The sequence below is a fragment of the Pleurodeles waltl genome, chromosome 3_1, assembly GCF_031143425.1.
Source record: "Pleurodeles waltl isolate 20211129_DDA chromosome 3_1, aPleWal1.hap1.20221129, whole genome shotgun sequence".
Taxonomy (NCBI): Eukaryota; Metazoa; Chordata; class Amphibia; order Caudata; family Salamandridae; genus Pleurodeles; species Pleurodeles waltl.
In genome coordinates this window covers 411,512,122-411,535,055 of record NC_090440.1, presented here as the reverse complement: position 1 = coordinate 411,535,055, position 22,934 = coordinate 411,512,122, and the positions used below count along the sequence as shown (strand labels likewise).

Genomic DNA, 22,934 nt, shown 5'->3' with positions numbered 1-22,934 from the left:
GCTATATTGTGTCCCGCAGGAGTACTGTGGTAGTTTTAATTTTTTTTTTTTTTTTAACCCCTCTGAGGGGTTTAAGGTGTCCTGTCCCTGCAAACCCAGAACCACCCCTCCCACCGCCTTTTTTATGACCTTTTTCATGCCCTTTTTCAGGACAAAGGACTGAGCCCTATAATGACAGCAACAACATTTTTTTCTGAGTTAGACAACATATTGCTCAGTACGGCTTGAGGACTGACATGGCCAACAAGATCAAAATCTTCTGCAAACAAACCTAACCTCTTACATGCCTAAGTAGATTTACACCAAATCACAAAAAGCACAATTTCTGAGTTATTATTATTTTTTTTTTGGCCAAATTTGGTTACATTTTGTGCAGCCATTCTATATATGAAAGCAGAATTTTCTGTGTTAATGAACCTGGGAAATCAGGGTTTTTCGGAACCCCACCCCCTTTTTCTTGGCTCCGACTTAACGGATCTGAGCAAATGTTTCCATAAAGGTGCCAGGATAGTTGAACCTTTTTCTTTTTTCCTCAAAATTTTACTAAAGATCAATCAGAGTGGTAGCCACTCTGTGGATATAGTTAGGGTTACCAGAGATAAGAATTACTTGTTTTTGACCCTTAATAGCTGCACCTGTTTGACGAATCTCCACAAATCTTTCAAGGTCCAGTCTTTCTTCTACATTTGTGTATGATTGAAAGTTTTGAGGTGATTAGTCAAGGAGGTGCATAGAAAAAGGGTGGATCCCAAAATATATTTTGACCCCAGTAGATTTTACATTGACTTTTTGTACTGGACATAGCGGCAAAACGGCTGAACGGATTGTAATGACACATTTATGGTGATATAATTATGTAAAGTAATAAATACAATGCAAGAGAGAAATCAAATTAAATCTGTTTGTCACATTGCAGTTATAGTTAGGATTCCCAGAGAAAGGAATTCCTCAGATTTCTACTCCCTAATAACTTTCCAACTGTTTGGTGAATCACAACAAAACTTTCCAGACCTATAGCATTTTCTACTTTTTGTGATGTACATTTTTGTGGTGAATCTTTGAGGTTCAAAGATAAAGGGGGGGGTGGTTGGTCAGTGGGATCGAGGAGGTCACAAAACTTGTTTATCCACCAAATCATTTTCCATAGGGCATTTATTCAACGTAGCTCAAACAGCTGAACGGATTTACATGAAATTTAGCAGGATTTTACATTATGGTGCACAGATCTTGGAGTTCTGCAGGTAAGTAGGGTAAGTATTTAAGTTATAAGGCATTTAAACATAATGAGATGTGTGACAATGTTACTTTTGCGAAATTTTGTGAAACTTCTGCGGCACATGGTGGTGACAAGTCATATGATTGGATAATTACTACTTTTACAAAGGTTTAAGGCAGCCATTTTGCCAGTGTTCTGGCTTAGGGTCTTAGAAATAGGTATTGGGTTTTATATTGTTTCCTTACCTATTACCACTTTTTATTAACGTGGGTATAGGTAGGGAAAAATAATTTGTTTGTATATATTTAAAAAAAAATGTTATGTAGTACTGTGATACTACCTGGGAAGTACTGCAGTATTTAATTTTTTCTAAAATATTTATTTAAACACTTTCACAGATATAGGCGGTCATTCTGACCTTGGCGGACGGCGGAGGCCGTCCGCCAAGGTACCGCCGTCAGAACACCGCACCGCAGTCGAAAGACCGCGGCGGTGATTCTGACATTTGCCCTGGGCTGGCGGGCGGCCGCCAAAAGGCCGCCCGCCAGCCCAGGGCAAATCAACCTTCCCACTAGGATGCCGGCTCAGAATTGAGCCGGCGGAGTGGGAAGGTGCGACGGGTGCAGTTGCACCCGTCGCGTATTTCAGTGTCTGCTGGGCAGACACTGAAATACTTTTTGGGGCCCTCTTACGGGGGCCCCTGCCGTGCCCATGCCATAGCCATGGGCACGGCAGGGGCCCCGCGGCACCCCCTACCGCCATCCTGTTCATGGCGGGAGAGCCGCCATGAACAGGATGGCGGTAGGGGGTGTCTGAATCCCCATGGCGGCGGAGCGCGCTCCGCCGCCATGGAGGATTCAGACGGGCAGCGGAAAGTCGGCGGTAGCCCGCCGGCTTTCCGCTTCTGGCCGCGGCTGTACCGCCGCGGTCAGAATGCCCGGCGGAGCACCGCCAGCCTGTTGGCGGTGCTACCGCCGCCCTCCGCCCTGGCGGTAATTACCGCCAGGGTGAGAATGAGGCCCATAGTGTAGTATAGTGTGTTTACAATTCTTAATTAATTCCTTAAAGTGTACAGAATACCACATAAATACAAAAAGTACTGCACAACTTTTTGAAAAAATATTTTCAAAAAAAGAAATACGGTGTAATAACAGTACTCGAAGTTCATTCCGTAAGCTTATTTAAAAATGTTTTAAAAAAATACACCACTAAACTGTACGCTACTCCACTGTATACTATTTCACTCTATAGCACCCCACGCTATTCCACTGTATGCCACTCTACTCACTCCGTTCTATGGTAGTCCAATGGATGCCTCTCCAACGTATGCTATTCCAGTCCAGTGTACGCCACTGCACTGTACACTGTTCTACACTACTCCACTTAGCGCTATTCCATTCTCTGCCACTCCACTGTTCACTATTACATGTTATGCAACTTCAGTCTTTCCCACTCTACTGTATGGTATTGCACTCTACCCCAATCCACTGTATGCCTCTCCAGTCTACATCACAGCACTCCATGCCTGTACACTGTTGTACAGCACTCTACAACAGTTTCCATCACTTTACGACAGCACTCCGCTCTACTTTTTGAGACGCCACTCCAATTTATAACTGTTTCCTCAACTCTGCACCACTTTAATGCATGCCACTTTACATTAATCCACTGCACCCTACTCATGAGACACCACTGTATATCACTCTACTCTTTTACACTTCAATGTTGGGTATCCCACTTTATGCTGTTCCACTGTACAGGAATCCTCTACGCCACTACAGTACACGCCACTCTACTCCACTGTTTGACACACTCCTCCACTCTATATAACTCAACTCTATAAAAGTCTATTACAATTTATGACACTCTACGGCACTCTTCTCGACTCTATCCCTATACGTGCCACTGTCTAACTCTATACTCCACTCTGTGCTTGTATACCCTGTTGTACAACACTGTGGTCCACTATATGACACTTTTTTCTATACCCAACAGCACACTCCACTCTGCAAGACCAACTTCAGTTTATAACAGTTTACTACCTACACTAGTGTGCTCCACTAAGTTTCTCTACTATATCACACACCATCATACTCTATTATACTTTACACTACGTTATGTCTCTCCACTGTAAGACTTTTCTTCACTCTGCTCTGCTGCTGTTCAACAATGCACTCTAGGCAGCTCCACTGTTTGACATACTACTGTACTTTATACAACTCCACAGCACTTGGCTGAACTGTATTCCACTCTCCAACACTTTACTGCAGTCTGTACTCTACACTCAATTGTACTATACTGCATGCCACTGTACAAAGCTCTTCTCTAAACCACGCTATGATACTCTAGCTCAGTATACAGCACTGTATGCCACTGCACTCTACTTTACTGCACTTTACTCAGAAACAGTTCTCCACTCTGCTACTGCAATCTATAACCCTGTATGTCCATCCACTCTACAACACTGTGCACCCCTCCACAAAACGCTACTAGACTGTATGCCTCTCTACTGTAGTCTACAACACTTCCCAGTACTGTACGACCCATCACTACACTACTGTACAGGAATGTACTACAACTTGACACTTTCCTCAAGGGTATGCGGTTTCACTCTACTCTACTGCACTCCGAGCCAGAATAGTCTACGGCATGGACCTCCACCTTGACTGTTTATTCCATTATGCGCTACCCCACTTCACTGTTTTCCACTCTACTCCAATATACCATAGCCTGCTGTGATGCTCCACTGTTGACACTATACTTTACTGTATGTAAGTCCCCTCTGCAACATTGTACTACACTCTCCTCTGTACCTGCAGGAAGTTGGCTCTGTATGCACTATTTCAAAGTAAGGAATAGTATGCACAGAGTCCAAGGGTTCCCCTTAGAGGTAAGATAGTGGCAAAAAGAGATAATTCTAATGTTCTATTTTGTGGTAGTGTGGTCGAGCAGTAGGCTTATCAAAGGAGTAGTGTTAAGAATGTGTTGTACATAAGCAATAAATCAGGAACACACATTCTGAGACAATTCCAGGCCAATAGGTTTTTGTATAGAAAAATATATTTTCTAAGTTTATTTTCAGAACCACAGGTTCAAGATTTACAAGTAATACTTCAAATGAAAAGTATTTCAGGTAGGTACTTTAGGAACTTCGAATTAGCAAAATAGCATATACAGTTTTCACATAAATGACATATAGCTATTTTAAAACTAGACACTGCAATTTTCAACAGTTCCTGGGGGAGGTAAGTGTTTGTTAGTTTTTGCAGGTAAGTAAACCACCTACGGGGTTCAAGTTTGGGTCCAAGGTAGCCCACCATTGGGGGTCCAGAGCAACCGCAAAGTTACCACACCAGCAGCTCAGGGCCGGTCAGGTGCAGAGGTCAAAGTGGTCCCCAAAACGCACAGGCTTCAATGGAGAAGGTCCCCTTGGTTCCAGTCTGCCAGCAGGTAAGTACCCGCGTCTTCGGAGGGCAGACCAGGGGGGGGTTTGTAGGGCACCGGGGGGGGGGAGGACACACAAGTCCACAAAAAAAGTACACCTTCAGCGGCACAGGGCGGCCGGGTGCAGTGTGCAAACAAGTGTCTGGTTCGCAATAGGATTCAATGGGAGACCAAGGGGTCTCTTCAGCGATGCAGGCAGGAAAAGCGGGGGGGGGGGGGGGCTCCTCGGGGTAGCCACCACCTGGGCAAGGGAGAGGGCCACCTGGGGGTTGCTCCTGCACTGGAGGTCGGATCCTTTGGGTCCTGGGGGCTGCGGATGCAGTGCCTTTACCAGGTGTCGGGTCTTTGAAGCAGGCAGTCGCGGTCAGGAGAAGCCTCTGGATTCCCTCTGTAGGCGTTGCTGTGGGGGCTCAGGGGGGTCAACTCTGGCTACTCACGGTCTCGTAGTCACCGGGGAGTCCTCCCTGTGGTGTTTGTTCTCCACAAGTCGAGCCGGGGGTGTCGGTTGCAGAGTGCAAAGTTTCACGCTTCCGGCGGGAAACGTGTGTTGGTTCAAAGTTGCAGTTTTTGTGGAACAGAGCCACTGTCCTCTGGAGTTCTTGGTACTTCTAAATGCAGGGCAGTCCTCTGAGGCTTCAGAGGTCGCTGGACCCTATGGAACATGTCGCTGGAGCAGTGTCTTTATAAGTGGGGAGACAGGCCGGTAGAGCTGGGGCCAAAGCAGTTTCTCCGTCTTCTCTGCAGGTTTTCAGTTCAGCAGTCCTCTTCTTCTTAGGTTGCAGGAATCTGAGTTCCTAGGTTCTGGGGAGTCCCTAAATACAGAATTTAGGGGTGTGTTTAGGTCTGGGGGGGTTAGTAGCCAATGGCTACTCGCCGGAGGGTGGCTACACCCTCTTTGTGCCTCCTCCCTGAGGGGAGGGGGGCACATTCCTATCCCTACTGGGGGAATCCTCTATCTGCAAGATGGAGGATTTCTAAGTCAGTCACCTCAGCTCAGGATGTCTTAGTGGCTGTCCTGACTGGCCAGTGACTCCTCCTTGTTTTTCTCATTATCTCCTCCGACCTTGCCGCCAAAAGTGGGTCCGTGGCCAGAGGGGGCGGGCAACTCCACTAGCTGGAATGCCCTGGGGTGCTGTAACAAAGGGGGGGAGCCTTTGGGGCTCACCGCCAGGTGTTACAGTTCCTGCAGGGGGAGGTGAGAAGCATTCCCACCCAGTGCAGGCTTTGTTACTAGCCACAGAGTGACAAAGGCACTCTCCCCATGTGGCCAGCAACATGTCTGGTGTGTGGCAGGCTGCTAAAACCAGTCAGCCTACACAGGTAGTCGGTTAAGGTTTCAGGGGGGCAACTCTAAGGTGCCCTCTGGGGTGTATGTTACAATAAAATGTACACTGGCATCAGTGTGCATTTATTGTGCTGAGAAGTTTGATACCAAACTTCACAGTTTTCAGTGTAGCCATTATGGTGCTGTGGAGTTCGTGTATGACAGACTCCCAGACCATATACTCTTATGGCTACCCTGGACTTACAATGTCTAAGGTTTTGCTTAGACACTGTAGGGGCATAGTGCTCATGCACTTATGCCCTCACCTATGGTATAGTGCACCCTGCCTTAGGGCTGTAAGGCCTGCTAGAGGGGTGACTTATCTATACCTGTAGGCAGTGTGAGGTTGGCATGGCACCCTGAGGGGAGTGCCATTTCGACTTAGTCTTTTTATCCCCACTAGCACACACAAGCTGGCAAGCAGTGTGTCTGTGCTGAGTGAGGGGTCCCCTGGGTGGCATAAGACATGTTGCAGCCCTTCGAGACCTTCCCTGGCATCCCAGGGGTACCAGTTACAAGGGACTTACCTGGGTGCCAGGGTGTGCAAATTGTGGAAACAAAAGAACAGGTTAGGGAAAGAACACTGGTGCTGGGGCCTGATTAGCAGGCCTCACCCACTTTCAAATCAAAACTTAGCATCAGCAAAGGCAAAAAAGTCGGGGGGTAACCATGCCAAGGAGGCATTTCCTTACATGCCCACTCTACTATATTGTGACTCAGTGACACCTCTCTGCTCCTAAATGACACAGCACTCTACGACATGCTCTCCCACGACACCCCCCTCCACTGTACGGACACTGCACTTGTCTATGCTCCACTCTGACACTGTGCTTCACCCCACTCCACTGTAAAACACTTTACACCACTCTCACAGACTTGCTGCTCCACTCTGCAGTACTTGACTACAGTTTAAAACACTATGCCACTGTCGTAAAACTCTTTACTACACTGTATGATCTGCCACTATATTCTTGCACTCTACAAAACTCCTCTACAATACTAGACTTTACAAACTCTCCTGCACTGTACTGTTTGACACTGCACTCGATAACACTGTACTCTACGATTTAAAACACCTTTCTTTCTTTTTTTTTTAACATTGAAATTCAAAGTAAAACATAAAGATTAAAATTATAAAGTTATAACTTGCGTTTACAATTCATGCACCACCTTCAAATTACTATAAATAGCAAATCTCTATACACACATTTTTCAGCTCACTATCAGACAATACTAACTATAACTAACCAATCTACCATGTACTGTGTTCTCACAAATGGCACTCCATCATACAACACTACACTTAAATAATCTTCACCACTCTGTTGTACAACACTGCACTCCACTGTACTGAACTGTACAAAACTCTACTCTGCAGCAGTCCCATGTTCTGTGTTGTGAGACGATTGGATCTGGATTGACTCCTGCTAATATTTTTCAAAAGATTCCCCAGAGCCCCCAGTAGTACTCTTTGTGATTCCCTTATCAGCCCCCATCTCTTTTCTGAGCTGTGTTCAGGACTCCTTTCAGTGACCTTTTGTGAATCAAAGAGCACCCGTTTGAATTGTACCATCTTCCAGTTTGTGTCCCCCACTCTGATCACAGGACTACAGCAATCCACAAATCTGTCTGGGGGTGCAGGTAAGGGGGGCGGAGTTCTCTACCTCTTAATGCTTCTCCCATCCGTACAGGGTCTCTCAAAATGAAACCCCAAATCTTCCATTATTGTACCGTTCATAAGCACAGATACACCCAACACGTGCATACAGCGCACGCACATTGCTCAGTGCTACATACAGATTTTTTTGGTAACTTTTTTTTTTTTAAATTACATTATTTGCTTCAGTGTTACATAGCCATTAACCTATAACAATAGTGAAGCTATCAACATAGATATCCTACTCTGACATCAAAAGGAACATGGTACTACATGTAGGCCTTGCATTCAACACACTTGTCCCCCATTGTGCACTGTTTTTTAACACAGCTATCAGATATGATGTCAGCAACTACAACCAGATTAACACACTGGAGTAAATGAAATGCTTGCATCTACAGCTTCCTCCAGTGTCCCTCCCCAGGCCCCAATCAGTGGGTTTGATTCCCCAATCAGAACATCCCCAGCAGTTGCAAGATCACTAGCTCTACATACTGACTTGATGTAGGCCAACAGAGAATATGCTGCATAATTTGTGTTTTTTGCTGCATAATTTAGAAACTCTGCCACAAAATATCTTCTTAATACACTCAATCCCAGTAGCCCCAATGATAACGAGCTGTAGGATGGTTTGTGAATGGTTATTTGTAAGAAACTCTACTATGACAGTGCACTGAGGTTTGCTACCCAGATCTTGGTTCCAGTGCCCTTTCCTGAAAACAAGGTATTTCTGATTGTTCCATAATTGGCAAAGGACTTTGGCACCCCTGTAAGTCCATAGTAAATGGTACCCCTGGTACCTATGGCATGGGTACTGTATTAAAAAGAATGTCCATAAGGGCTGCAGCATATTTTATGCCACTGAGGGACCCACTACCGAATTGCACAGAGCCTGCCATCGCAGACTGCATGTCAGAGTGCAAGCTCTGAGTGAAAACACTACATGGCTCACTCACTGTGTGCCCTGCCAAAGTCACTGCATGCTTTAAATGCTGGTCACCCCTACAACACGCCTTAAGAGGCCTAAGACAGGGCGCATTATAATACATGCGAGCGCATGTCTGCATGAGCACATATGCCCCTGTGATGTCTAGTTATATTACTAGGCATTGCATGTGACTGGCCAGCCATCTTGGAACATGTACTGGACACTGGTCATCACAAGTGACCTAGCTTCATGATGGCTGCAAAGAACATAGTATGGTATATATGAAGCACCTTGTCTTAACAAATCCATACTGATGTCAGTATTGGATTTATTATGACATGCACCCAAAGGGCAACTTACAGATGCCCTTGAAACCTACTAGTCCTCTAATGTGCTGGCTGACTGTTATCAAGCAGCCTGCCACCACAGATGAGTTGCCGACCTGTTCTCTGAGGTCGGAAACAATGCCTTCTCTGGCAGAAGGTGCTACCACCTCTGCCAACAGGATGGCTGGTAAATCTGCATACCAAGGCTAGGGACTTCAAAGTCCCTCCGCCTTTGATAGGCGACCCCAGCTTCCCCCAGTCCTGAGGCTCATTTGGCACCAGGACAGGCAGGAAATTAGATAGCTGGAAGGCAGGTTGCACTTGCAGGCGGGACACACCCCTGGAGGTGGGGCAGCCAGAAATGAATGTGAAGAGGAGAATACCATCTTGTGTGTGGTGGAATTAGGAACTCCTACAAGTCTCAGGAAGTGGTCATCTAGGAGGCAAAGTGACCCCAATACTACCCTTCACTTCCCTTAATGCCCCTAAATTGAGTATTTAGGGGACCCTCTGACACCAGGAAAGCAGATAAAGACAAGACTTCAACTACTGGGAACCGCAAAAGAAGGGAGACCGACTGAGTGAGAGAACTGAAGACCTGCACCAAAGATTGACACACAACTCTGCCAGGCTGCTTGCACTTCAACAGTTGCTGGACCAACTTCTTAAAGAGCTGGACACCCTCCCCAAAATCCCTGGGGGACTGTCCCATAACTCAACAACCAGGAAAAATAGGGAAAGTAGAGGAGCTACTCATCTGCATCTGCAGGCACTGCACGCAGCTGTCCGGTCCACCGTGTTGCTGACCATCGGGGTCCAATGAGGGGGCAAGGTACCAGGAAGAGGTCACTGAGGCTCTAGGAGACCAGTCCTGTCTCCCTAGCAAGTGTTGAGACGCTGACCCCTGCAGGAGCCCGACAGCGCCAATACTCTGGGTACCAGAGCAGTTGCCGCAGCCAAGCCTAGTTGTGTCCAGCCTGGGCACCAACCCTGAGGAAAACGGACCAGAACTTCGAAGTACTTTAGGGACAGTTGAGTCCTCGTTGAGAGGGACCCAGCTGTCCTGTTTTGCTCCTCTTCTGCTGAACCAAGACGCAGATGAAGTCTCTAATTGCTGTGACCTGATGACTCCAAGTAGCTCTGCACCTGAGCCCCACAGCTCGAGTCCGAAGGAGATGGTGGTGCCCATGGAGTGCTGAGACCCCAGTTGCCGCCTGCAGTGTCTTTCTTCAGAACTGGGAGGCTCTACAGCAGCTTGACTCGATTCTTCAAATTCTCACTGCACACGAACCCCACAGCCAGAATTCAAGGGGACCGACTGTGTCCCTGCGTGCTCTAGACCTGAGCCCCTCTTTGAGTTCAGCCGGACTGGTTACCATGCCCTCACTTGCAGCCTCTTTACCTCAGGACATTTGATATTAAAATGAATCGGGCACCTGATGCTGTAACCCACCTCTGCACTCTGATGATCCAGTGCCTCCCGAAGTGGACTGTTGGTGCTGCCTCTGACTTTTCCCCATACTCACCTTATCTCCTAAAGACTGGTCCTGTATGTTGTTGCGAAGTGCCTGAATGCTGTATATGTTTATTACCGATAGGATAACAATACAGCTTGAAACTGCAGTCTAAGTGTACTTTTCTTTGACTTGAAAATTGATAACTCTAAAAGTACCTTTTCCCATTTATGGTGATCTCAGTGTCTAATGTAAAAATCTGTATAACTTGGTGTCCTATTTCTTTGAGTTTGTGTCTCGTTTACTGGCTGTGTGTGTGGAATAAATGCTTAACACTATACTCTGATAAGCTTAACTGCTCGCCCATACTACCACAAGAGTGCTTTTAGGGTTATTGCATTAACCCCGTGAGCCAATAAGGGTCGCCCTGGACTATCTGCATAGTGTCACCTTACATTAGTACACTACATAAATAGCCAGCTTACTATATCATTAAAATGATTAAATCAAGATTTTACCAGGATCTGTGAAATATTTCATGTATTTCAAAGTTTCTTGTGAAACTAGTTTTATACCACTGCTTTTTCTGCAGTGAAAGCAAGCAAACATGTAAAATGCAGCCTGAACTCAGTGTGAAGTTTAAGTGAAGTTTTTGGTCACATCCAGCTGAAGGTGGGAGCTATAGCAATTATTTTAAGACTAGGAAGCTGAATCTTTGAGCATTGTGAACCTGAAGGATACCATTCTTGCCTGGTTCTAAAAATCATTTAATCCCTATTCTTTCTTCCTATTTTTACGTCATTTTGTAACTTGAGTATTTTCACTTTTCTAGCAGCCTAAAATGTATTAAATCTCAGTCATTTGTTACATAATTTACAGTTTTTTATTTTTATTTCTCAGAAATGGTTTCATTTTTTCCTTCTTTTTCCAGTTGCAAAATGAAGTGGAACGATTAGAGGTACTTAAGGTGGAAAATCTACAACACTTTATAAAAGAAATTAGAGCCGAATTGATATCCTACTGGGATAAGTGCTTCTACAGTGTTGAGCAGAGGAAAGCCTTTTCACCTTTTGATGATGGTACGTGATTTAATTTATTTATTAGCCTAACTGTCCTTGTTATATCATTGAATTCCTTTGGTTTCACACTGCATATCTGTTCAATGTCCAACTTTTTCTTTATTTGTGGTTCTCACCAACTGAACCAATATTTACTTTCAGATGGGTGAATCTGATTGTACTGAATAATCCTTTGGAAGGCCTTAGTTCCTTTAGCAGGGGTGGTTATCTGGCTCCTCAGATGAATGTTTTAAAAAAAAAGCTTCCATAACTATTCTTTCGACAGTATTAGGGTATCTTTCATAGATTCACATGCTTGAATCATTCCCCGTCGTCGAAGTGGGAGTCCCACGGTACATAGAAAGCAATAAATAGAGAATTTTTTTTTTTTTTTTTAAGTCAATAGGAAAAAACACATTCAATTGTACAACTATCAGCCTCATTAGAAAAAGCCTAAACTTCAGCCAATCAGGCGAGACCACCCCTTTAGAATCCTCAGCACAGAGGCTCAATCTCTCAGATTTTCTACTGCACGTCGTGTGTAAGGGAGTCTCCCTGAGCTCTGCTCAGTTTTCTTTCTCTTCAAGAGATAATCTACAATTTTCACTTTTGTTCCTACTGTAGCATTATTCCATCATGTCTACAGCAAGAAAAGGTTTGTTTAGACCTTGTGGGACCTGTGGAAAGTTAAGACTTTACTGTGAGGACCCTCACAAGGAATGCATATACTGTCTCCATCCAGAGCATAAGGTCAAAGACTGTAAGATCTGCAGGACCCTTCCCAACAAGACTCAGAGACAGAGAAGCCAGGCTCTTACTTTGGCTTCAGAAAAGAAAGGCCAGAGAAGCCTTTTCTGAGGAGGAGGACAGCGACACATCAGTGGCCTCAAAGAAGAGGAAGAGGTCTGTGGAGAGCTTCTCCCCCAAGAGCAGTAAGTCAGCCAAGAAGTTGCATGCATTTAAGGACCGGCCGGAGGAACGAGCTTCAACATCCAGAGAAATGGGTGGTAAGGTTCGCTCAGAGCCATCTACACCTGCTTCCTCCTCAAAGAAGCTCAAAAGACCTTCAAGTTCCCTGCCACCGTCGACGTCCAGGAAATCCACACCGTCGACGAGCGCATCGTCGACGGCACGCCTTCCTTCATCGACGACAACAGCGACGGCCACGTTTACGGCTCCATCGTCGCCAATGATCGTTACCTCGTCTCCACTGTCATCTACGACTATAACATCCGGTGAGCTTGAAATACGGCCCATTGTCGGCTCGCACCTTGAAGATTACAAAGAAACCGTCGACGGGTAAAAAGATGAAATCTCTACCGTCGACGCACTCATCGAGTAAATTCAGAAGTTCTTCGTCGACGATCTCACCGACTAAAGCAGCGACGGCGACACACCCATCAACCGCAATCCCCTCAGCGGTAGCCCCGTCGACGGAAACCTTGTCGACGTTGGCACCGTCGACGGCAACTTCGTCGACGCTCACAGCACCGATAACGGCTCCACTGACGACGGCTCTGTCAACGCCTACACTGTCGACGAGAACACCATCGACGAACGCTCCGTCGACGGCTCAATACCCTGATCCGATACACAAACATTTTGGAGCATCTCCTTACCTGCCACAGGGAATTGTACCAATAAAGAGCAAGTCTTCTCTCCTACTTCCATCACATACATCACCCAGTAAAGTCACACCAGTACCTCCACAACACCTCTTTGCTGACGAGGAGGATGAAGATGATGTATATTCTGATGATGGTTTCTTCCTGGTGGCACGTAGCCCATCTGAGCTACGGATTAAGTGTCAGGAGGAAGATGAAGATGAAGATGGCCAGCCTTATTCGGATCAGCAGAATCAGTCACCTGCAACTTCAAGAGCAGCAGGAGCAGACAGTTCAGATGCCTGTCTCGTTGATAGCTAACCTACAGCAGATGATGCAGGATTATTATTCTAGATTTCCTCCTCCTGGCTCTTCTACCCCGGTGCAACCTCCGCATACACCAGTGTCCACCCCTGCTAGACCATCTGAATTTCCTGATCCTACCACAGCTCCTTCATCGGGACAGGATATTGCTCCACCTTCATCTGAGGACGAGCAGGAAGAAGGTGAAATTCAGGGCACTGACTCACTCATTCTAGAATGGGATGAATATCAAATTCGTACACCATCTCCTTCTACGCCACCACCAGTAGACTCTCCACCGCAGGATATTGGTGGCTTTCATAGTTTGATGGAAAGAGCTGCAAAAAGATTCCAACTGCCAATAACATCAAAGCAGTCAGACTGTTTTCTTTATGACTTCAAAGAGGATACTAGGAAGTCTGTAAGGGCTATACCCATTGATGACTTCATTTGGGAGGAGGGCCTTAAGGTCATGCAGACTCCATCCTCTATTCCCGCAGTCTTACCGAGACTTGAGAAGAAATATAAAGCACCGGACAATTCTCCAGCATGTCTGGTTAGTCACCCTAAACCAGACTCGGTCATATCGCAGGCAGCTCAGAGAAGGTCCAGAAATCCATCGACATCCCTGACTGGCCCCCCCCCCCCTCCACCATACAAGGAAGGACGTCGATTGGATTCCATTGGGAAAAAGTTCTCAACGATGGTGGCCACTACAGTTAGAGCAGCAAATTCCCTAGCAATCCTAGGAAGGTACGACCGCCAGATGTGGTCTGATGTCGCAGTTTATAGACATGTTACCTGAAGATAGTAGAGCACAAGCGCGCAAAATTCCACAGGAGGGTGAAAAGATCTCGGCTGAAATCATAGACTGCGCCATAGACGTCTCGTCTACAGGTTTTCGCCAGTTAGCCAGAGCGGCCGTACTCAGGCGTCAAGGGTGGCTGAAAGCTACTTCTATTAGGCCAGAAGTACAATTAAAGATCCTGGACCTGCCGTATGATGGCGAGCTTCTGTTTGGCAAGCATGTGGATGATGCGTTACAATCCATTAAAGCAGACACTGAGACAGCCAGATCTCTGGCAACATTGCAATACAAGAGACAGCCCTTTCGGGGAGCGAGAGGGAGAGGAACCTTTTCTTATAGAGGAGGCGCACATCAGTATCGCCAATACTCCTCTTACCAGGGACAGTTTCGTTCCACCTTTGGCCAGCAACAACCACATTCCTTTCGACAACAGTCATCCACGCATTTCAGGCAACAAGCGAGAGGAAAGTCGACTTACAAGACCAAGGAGATGGCAAGAAAACACTGACCTTCATTGGATACCTGCACCCAGCCCCTATATTAACACTCTAATAGGGGGCAGAATTTCCAAGTTCCTCCACCAGTGGTCCAAAATTACTTCAGACAAATGGGTACTCGATATTGTCAACCGAGGACATACACTAGAATTCAACCAGCCTCCCCCTCATGTGCCACCAAGAGGTCCCCCGCCAGCCCATCTCAACGAACTTCTGGAACAGATTACTATCTTAATGAAGAAGGGAGCAATAGAGATCGTACCAAGGAGCCAGAGGGGAACAAGTTTTTACTCCCACTTCTTCCTTATACGGAAAAAGACAGGAGACTGGAGACCTATTTTAGATCTTCGTTCTCTCAACAAATACCTCAAGAAGCAATCTTTTCGCATGATCTCCCTTCAAGACGTCCTGCGCCTACTCAACCGAGGGGACTTTATGACATCCTTAGATCTCCAGGACGCATATTTCCACATTCCCATTCACCCCAGTCATCGGAAATTCTTACGATTCAGGGTTGTAGGCACTCACTACCAGTTCAGAGTGTTGCCCTTTGGTCTCAGGTCGGCCCCAAGAGTATTCACCAAAGTTTTGGCACCGGTTGCAGCCCATCTCAGGCAACTAGGGATACAAGTGTTCCCGTATTTAGACGACTGGCTAATAAAGGCACGAACAACGTCAAAAGCTGCCAGGGACACGAAGACATGTCTATCTCTTTTCGGAACACTAGGCTTGACAGTCAATTACCCCAAGTCTCATCTAGATCCTTCCCAGAACATCACTTTTTTTCTAGGAGCCGTCTTGGACACAGTCCAAGCAAAAGGCTTTGCTTCACACGACAGACGAAAGAAACTTCGAGGTTTAGCAGCACGTCTCAGCAAAAGAAGGTCTGCTTCTGTGTGGACTTACAAGTCTTTTCTGGGGATGCTTTCGTCTTGCATTCCATTGATAGAAAACTGTCGTCTGCACATGAGAACACTTCAACAGCAGTTAGACAATCAATGGAAACAAATAGAAGGTTCTTTCGACGATGTAATTCGGATAACCCCATCAGCAAAACAAGCTCTCAAATGGTGGAAGGATACGCCCCTCATCTCAGAAGGTCTTTCATTCCTGAAGGACAAGCCAGTGCACATTATAACAGATGCATCCCTAGAGGGATGGGGCGCACATTTGCAGGATCTTTCAGTGAGAGGGAAATGGTCCACTCAAGAGTCAACTCTTCACATAAACGTATTGGAGTTAAGGGCAGTTTCCTTGGCACTCAAGTCCTTCCTCACAAACATCAAGGGTTCTTCAGTCTTGATAAGAACAGACAATACCACAGTCATGCATTACCTCAACAAACAGGGGGGCACAAGATCGCAAGCATTATCGCCAGAAACACAGAAGCTGTGGCATTGGGTAATTCAACATCGGCTATCCATCAGAGCAGAACATCTCCCAGGGATCACCAACACCTGGGCAGATGCCTTAAGCAGGACTCGAACCAGCTGCCACGAGTGGGAACTCAATCAGTTCTCGACCGCCTCTTTCGTCATTGGTGCAAACCCAGTCTGGATCTGTTCGCGACCAGAGACAACAAGAAATGCCAACACTTCGCAAGCTGGCGACCGCAGAAGGGATCAAAGGGGAATGCGTTTTTGATCAGATGGTCAGGGATTTATGCATACGCTTTTCCCCCGCTTCCACTCATCCCGAGACTTCTGCAGAAAATGAAGAGGGAGCCATGCAGACTTCTATTAATTGCTCCCAAATGGCCACGGCAGTTTTGGTTCACAGAACTTCTATTGCTCTCGGAGCAGCCTCACGTTCGACTGAAGACACTACCGGATTTGTTAACAACGAATCAGGGTCAGGTCCGTCATCCCAACCCGACGTTTTTTTCGTTTAACAGCCTGGCTCCTGAATTCTATGAATTCGACGGCCTAGATATTCCTCCAGATTGCAGGGAGGTACTTGCCTGTGCCAGGGCTCAGTCTACAAACAGGACATATAAGCTCAAGTGGAAGAGATTTTGCATATGGTGTTCAACTTCCAACGTTCATCCTCTAAAGTCCTCTCCTGAACAGATTCTGCCATATCTATTACATTTAGCTAAATCCGGCCTTTCGCATTCATCTATTAGAGTGCACCTGGCTGCCATATCCCGTTTCTGACGAACGTCTCAGTCACCTTCTTTATGGTCATCCAGAATAATAAAACAATTTCTTAAGGGCTTGTTCAGGATGTTTCCGCCGATTCACCGTCCTTCACCTCAGTGGCATTTGAATATTGTGCTCTCCCAGTTAATGAAGCATCCGTTTGAACCCATTCATAAGGTAGACCTCAAATTCATTTCTTTTAAAACAGCCCTCCTTCTGGCCTTGACATCCGCGAAGAGGGTTAGCGATATCCAGGCCTTCACAATCTCACCACCTTTCCTCCAATTCAAATCAGAGGTGGTCATTCTGAGAACTAATCCAAAATTTATACCTAAGGTTCCATCGTCTTTTCATCAAAATGAGCCGGTGGTTCTGAGAACATTTTTTCAAAATCCGCAAACTGCAGCGGAGCGCGCATTACATTCTCTGGACATTAAACGATGTTTAAAATTTTATATACAAAGGACTAGCAATTTTCGTAAATCTTAGCAACTGTTTATTAGTTATGGACGGACCAATAAAGACAAAGCCGTTAGTAAGCAGACCATAGCGCGCTGGATTTCTTCTGCCATACAGCTATGCCACCAGTTGGCAGGGAAACCGTTATCATCCAGTGTCAGAGCGCACTCCACTAGAGCGGTATCCACTTTGGCAGCTCTATTCGCTGGAGTCCGTCTGAGCCAGATCTGCAGAGCGGCAACGTGGACACGTGCTCACACCTTTATCCAGCACTACTGTCTGCAAGCTACGGACAGAATGGATGCCGTGGTAGGACAAGCAGTGTTAAGTAATTTATTTGCATAAGGTGAGCCAATAACCTTTTACCCTCCATCCTCTACGTATTGCCCTTCTGATATTTTCATGTAAATATATCTGTGTAGATGTATATATTCATGTATATAATCTTTTAGAAGGTTGATTTGCAAATGTTAATTACCTATATGAATCCATATAGGATGAATTATGCACAGGCATGCTTCTGGTGTTTCAGAACTCAACCATCTTTCTTACTGCGGACTACTCTGATTCAAGCATGTGAATCTATGAAAGATACCCCAATACTGGAGAAGAAAATAAGTTACTTACCTGTAACTGTGGTTCTCCAGTATTGGTATCTTTCATAGATTCACATGTGACCCACCCTCCTCCCCAGAGGGGCTCACCTCTTTTGCTTTCCTGTAATCACTAGTGCGGAGACTGAGCCTCTGTGCTGAGGATTCTAAAGGGGTGGTCTCGCCTGATTGGCTGAAGTTTGGGCTTTTTCTAATGAGGCTGATAGTTGTACAATTGAATGTGTTTTTTCCTATTGACTTAAAAAAAAAAAAAAAAAAAGAAAATCTCTATTTATTGCTTTCTATGTACCGTGGGACTCCCACTTTGACGACGGGGAATGATTCAAGCATGTGAATCTATGAAAGATACCAATACTGGAGAACCAGAGTTACAGGTAAGTAACTTATTTTCTTATCTACAGTCTTGTGAAAGAGACTGCTCAACTCCTGATGGACTTAAGGCAACTTGATCAAAAGACATTGGGACCTATTGTGTTCAGTACTGGACTTTTGTGCTGAAGGATCTGTTTTTTTTTTTTCTGGTCCCAGAGAAGGAAATTGGGCATGTGCGGTATTCCTGCTGCTTCCTGATCCCCAAGTTGGTCAGTGTTCGGCACCCAATTCTGGAACTCAGGCTCTACTTTTACCTGTTTAAGGAGAAGTTCAAGATGCTGTCCTGATTCTTTTGGTGCTCGAACCATAATAACTAAATGGTGTTGCTCGACTTGAAGGATATATATTTTCACATACTGTTACTGCAGTTGTGCTGGAGGTACCCACTGTTTGTGGTAGGTTCTACCTACTACCAGCTTGCTTTCCTGCCATTCGGACTAACCTAGGTGCAGATCGTTTTCTGCAAGGTGATCTGATTGTGTCCCTCCAAACATGAGAGCTTTCCAGTGGTGTCTCCGCCTGTAGTCGTTGCAGCATGGGGACAATCCTATGGACATCTAGATCTCCTTCGAAAACTGTGTTAGACCTTCTCTGGTGCCCGGTAGAGGAGAATTGGACTTGTGGACAGTCCTTTTGTGTAGCCCCAGCAATGGCAACAGTAGTAGTAGGACCCTTTTTATGTTAGCATAGCGTGTGCACCTGGTAAAACTGTAGGTTCAGAGGCCTCTGCTTTCTGGCTGATCAAAAATTGCATGGTCTTGAATACTTTCCTGCTCACATTTAGTTGCCGCTCGGTTCAGATTTTGACAGACCGAAATGTGGTGTATGAACAACCAGGGAGTTGTGGTGTTCAGTCTTCTCTGCTTGGCAGTTCTGGGCCTCTGCACCTGTTGCATGGAATCTGGCTGGTTGACAATCATGTGGTAGTCTGCCTGGATGCGACACCTGGAGTCTGCATCATTTTGCTGACCATAAGTGCACCTCCACAGCAGATGGTTCAGATTCTTTACCCTGTGGGTTAAACCTCAGATGGACCTTTTCCCCATTCACGAGTAGCCCTATTGCCCACAGTTTTGTTCTTCCAGTTTTCATTACAGGATCCTTGAGGCATGTTTCAGTTGACATGGAGTTATCCACTTCACTACACCTTACCTCAAAACCCTCACTCTTTGATTGTTGAGAAATTGCCCGACTGGGCTCAAGTCATCCTGTTTGCTCTGAACTACCTTAGAAAAATGTGATATGCAGACCCCAGTAGGCTCTCCCAGTCTCCCCCACAGCAGCTCCACTCTTGCAATCAGATGAAAAGGTTCTGCACCCCAAATTCTAGAACCTCCACCTTCATGCCTGGAGAATTAGCAGGAACCAGCTGACCTATTTTCACCTGCTGTTGGAAGTGATTGACTTTGAGATGGTTTTACAGCAGGCCTTACAGCCCTAAGGCAGGCTGTATTATATCACAGGTGAGGGCATATCTGAGTGAGGTAATATGCTCCGATTAGGTCTTTGTTGATTCTTAGACATATTAAGGGAACAGGGAAGCTAATTTAAATGCATGTGCTGGACTCATCAATACGAGTTCCCCAGCTACTTGATGGCTTCACTGAAGATAGGGCATTCGGTATCAAACATCTCATATTAATAAAAACCTCATTGATTCCAGTGCTGAAACTATTAATACATGCACCTTAGAGGTGCCCCCTGAAAACTTACCAACTGCTGGTAGGCTAACTGACTAGTTCTAGCCAGCCACCAAAAACAGACTAGGTTCTGACCCACAAGGGTTGAGAGCTTTTGCACTCTGGATGACCTGAAAATCTGCATTCCAAGGTAGGAAGCTTCAAAGGAGCCCACTGCCTTTGATATGCAGATCTGACAGGCTGGACACACCACTAGAGTAACCAGCCTGAAATGAACACAGCCTTAGGAATTCCGCCATCTTGTGTGTGGTGGAATTGTAGGAGAGGGTGATACCCACTCACCAAAGGAAGTGGTCATCTGGGTGGTTTAGGGATCCAAGGGTAAGTATCCCTTTGGTTACTACTCCACACTCCCCCCCCTAATGCCCCCCAAATTGAGTATTTAGGGGACTCCATGATATCAGGAAAACAGATCTTTGCTGTACACAAAAGGAGTGGACAAGAAGCCTGAGAACAGAGGAGCGTGGCAGACTTGGTACAAAGCCTGCCTGCAGTTTCCAACCCTTGTGGAGCAACTGACCTGTCCTGCCTCTGCAGCCTCCCAAGAAACCGAGAGCTGTCTGAACTCCCTTGGAGCAGAGGAGCTGCCTCCCTGCATCTGCAGGCAACCCAAGAGGAACTGTGAGAACTCCGGACCGCTGAACCCCTATGCTGGAAATCACCACTGCACGCGGGCCACCTAGCCTGAGCTGAAGTAGGCCACCAGTGTCAGTGTGGTTCACAGGCCCTCCAGAGATGAAGCCCACCTTGGGTTCGTCCACTGTGAACTTCTCAACAGCACATGCGGTCTCTGTCTGCAGACACCCCCCTCAACCAGGACCGCCTCTTTTGACGTAGATCAGGTGGTCCACTGCACCCGAATGCCCTGGACCCAAGAGATGAGTTTTGCTAGTGTCCATACGTTTCCCCAGGTTTGCGAGAACTGACCCCACTTGTTGGTTGGGCCAGACTGGTCCCCCAGTCCATGCCTGCAGCCTGTTTCTGTGGGCCCCCTCCACCGCAACTGCCACATGTGGCAGAAACCTTGACGGTCCAAACCACCACTGCAGCCAGCTGCCCCAGACTGAGGAGATCAGGACCACTGGTGTCCCTACATCCCCAAGCATCAGAAGACTTGAACCCCATTGGTGGTTCGCCCAGACTGGACTCAGTCCACCCCTGCAGCGTACTTGCGACCAGACCGAGCCCTGTTGACTTACACGGGGCATCTGATGAACGGCACCCCTGAACTTGGCAACCCCAGTGCCGCCCGAGGTGACCTGTTGGTGTGGCCTAGGACCCTGCCCTGTACTCACCTCAAGTCCAGAAGATTGGTCCTGAAAGTTGCTGTGAAGTACCAGTTGTGCAATGTATGTTTTCTCTCCCATAGAGTAACATTGTAGGTACAAAAAAATGCAGTGTTGACTTTTGAACACTCTAAACATTTCTGTCTCTAAAGTACTCACCTGATTCCAGTGATCTTGGTATCTAAATTTATATAAGTTTGTGTTATTTTTTATAAATTGGTGTCCGGTTTCTTTGAGTCTCTCACTTACTGCCTATGTGTGTGCCTTGCATGCTTAGCACTACCATCTGATATGCCTAACTGTTTGGACACACTACCACAAAGGAGAGCATTTGGGGTGTCATTTGTGCCTCTGTAATTCCCCTGGGGTTTGCTTGGACTCTTTGCACAGTGTATCTCTTTTTAGTCCACTGTTTAAAGAGCCATCTTCCTACAGGAACCATCGCAACTTTGAGGGCAAGTGGGAAGTACTGCAGGATGTGCTGAATAGAGGGCAATTGCATGACAGAGGTGTGCAGTTTAATAAAATAGCTACTTGTCAGTGGAACAGATTGCTCTATAAATCTTTTTATGCTGTAAAAAAAAAAGAAATCCACTTGTCCCTTTGGTCCAATGTAGTGCAATGACAAAGTTCGGACAGTAGCCTCTCTGATTATGTTTGAAAACTAGCAATTCCCCTGTTTTGCCACCTTTCCAAAGATCTTCATTGTGGTAAGCAATAGTTCCAGGATTGAATTTCTCTCTTGAGTCCTACTCACTAATTAGTTGCAAAGTTTGGGTTTTTCACCAACTCTTCTTTAATCTTTTCCCATATTGAGAAAGGTAGAACATTTAGTCCAGACAATGGAAGAAGCAAAACTTTTTGTTCAGGTTTGGGGAAAAAAGTGGTTGGAGGGGAAGTGAACTTGTAAACGCTCAACAGATTCTCATGACCAAATCTGCATATGCATATTTGCTCTTGCTGAAATGCAGTTCACATTTTTTTTCTAGGAGTACGATTTCCTGGCCTTGTATTGTAAATTCTTGTAGATTCATGGTAGCAGTAAATCTGCACTAATGCCAGGACACATACCATGGATGCACTTTTGTGATTTACTTCAAGTATTGGTCCCATAATTAAGGCTGGCTTTAACAAAGACTTTTTTTAAAAAATTTAAAAAAAAAAAATTAAAATACAAATTCTCTCCCCCCCCACCACCTCACCCCCTCTTGCTCTGTCTGTCGTCCCTTATCTCCCTCCCTCTTTTTTTTTTTTTTTTCCTTTCCCGGCCAGGTACTACTGTGGCAATGTGTGCTTTTTGAAACAACTATTTCTACTTTTTGCCTGTGTCTGTTATATTGGCGAGGGCCCAACAGCTCCCCAACAATCATGTTACACAAAGATTGTGTCAAAACAAGACACAATGACAGAAGAAAAAAGGCTGCCAATGTCAGACCTAATGACTTTGCCAATGCTTGTTTATTTTCATGTATTCCGTAAACTTGTTGAAATGAGTTACTGATGTTTCCTTAATAAATATTTTTGGGAAATACTTGCATGCATAAACACATTTTACTAAATGAGGCTTCAAAGAAATGGTACCTACAGCAGTTTAGAAAAACGTTTTTTTTTATTTTTTATTTTTATTTTTTTTAAATAATTGGTCTTCTGGAACTCTTTGGGTGGTGGGGTAGGGTCTACGTTTGATTTGTTTAAAAGTTGGAATGTAACACCAATGGAAAAGAAAATCTAACAGATACTTGT

The 22,934-nt window shown here is 45.8% G+C and overlaps 1 protein-coding gene across 2 annotated transcripts in view; it reads left to right on the top strand.

The window, feature by feature from the left end:
- PRC1 (protein regulator of cytokinesis 1) overlaps positions 1–22,934 on the top strand; it is a 317,616-nt gene that overhangs the window by 68,771 nt on the left and 225,911 nt on the right. For both annotated transcript variants that reach the window (XM_069222650.1, XM_069222651.1), the window contains exon 7: positions 11,281–11,428. In XM_069222650.1, coding sequence (XP_069078751.1) covers positions 11,281–11,428 — 148 coding nt within the window. The remainder of the gene's footprint in view (positions 1–11,280; positions 11,429–22,934) is intronic.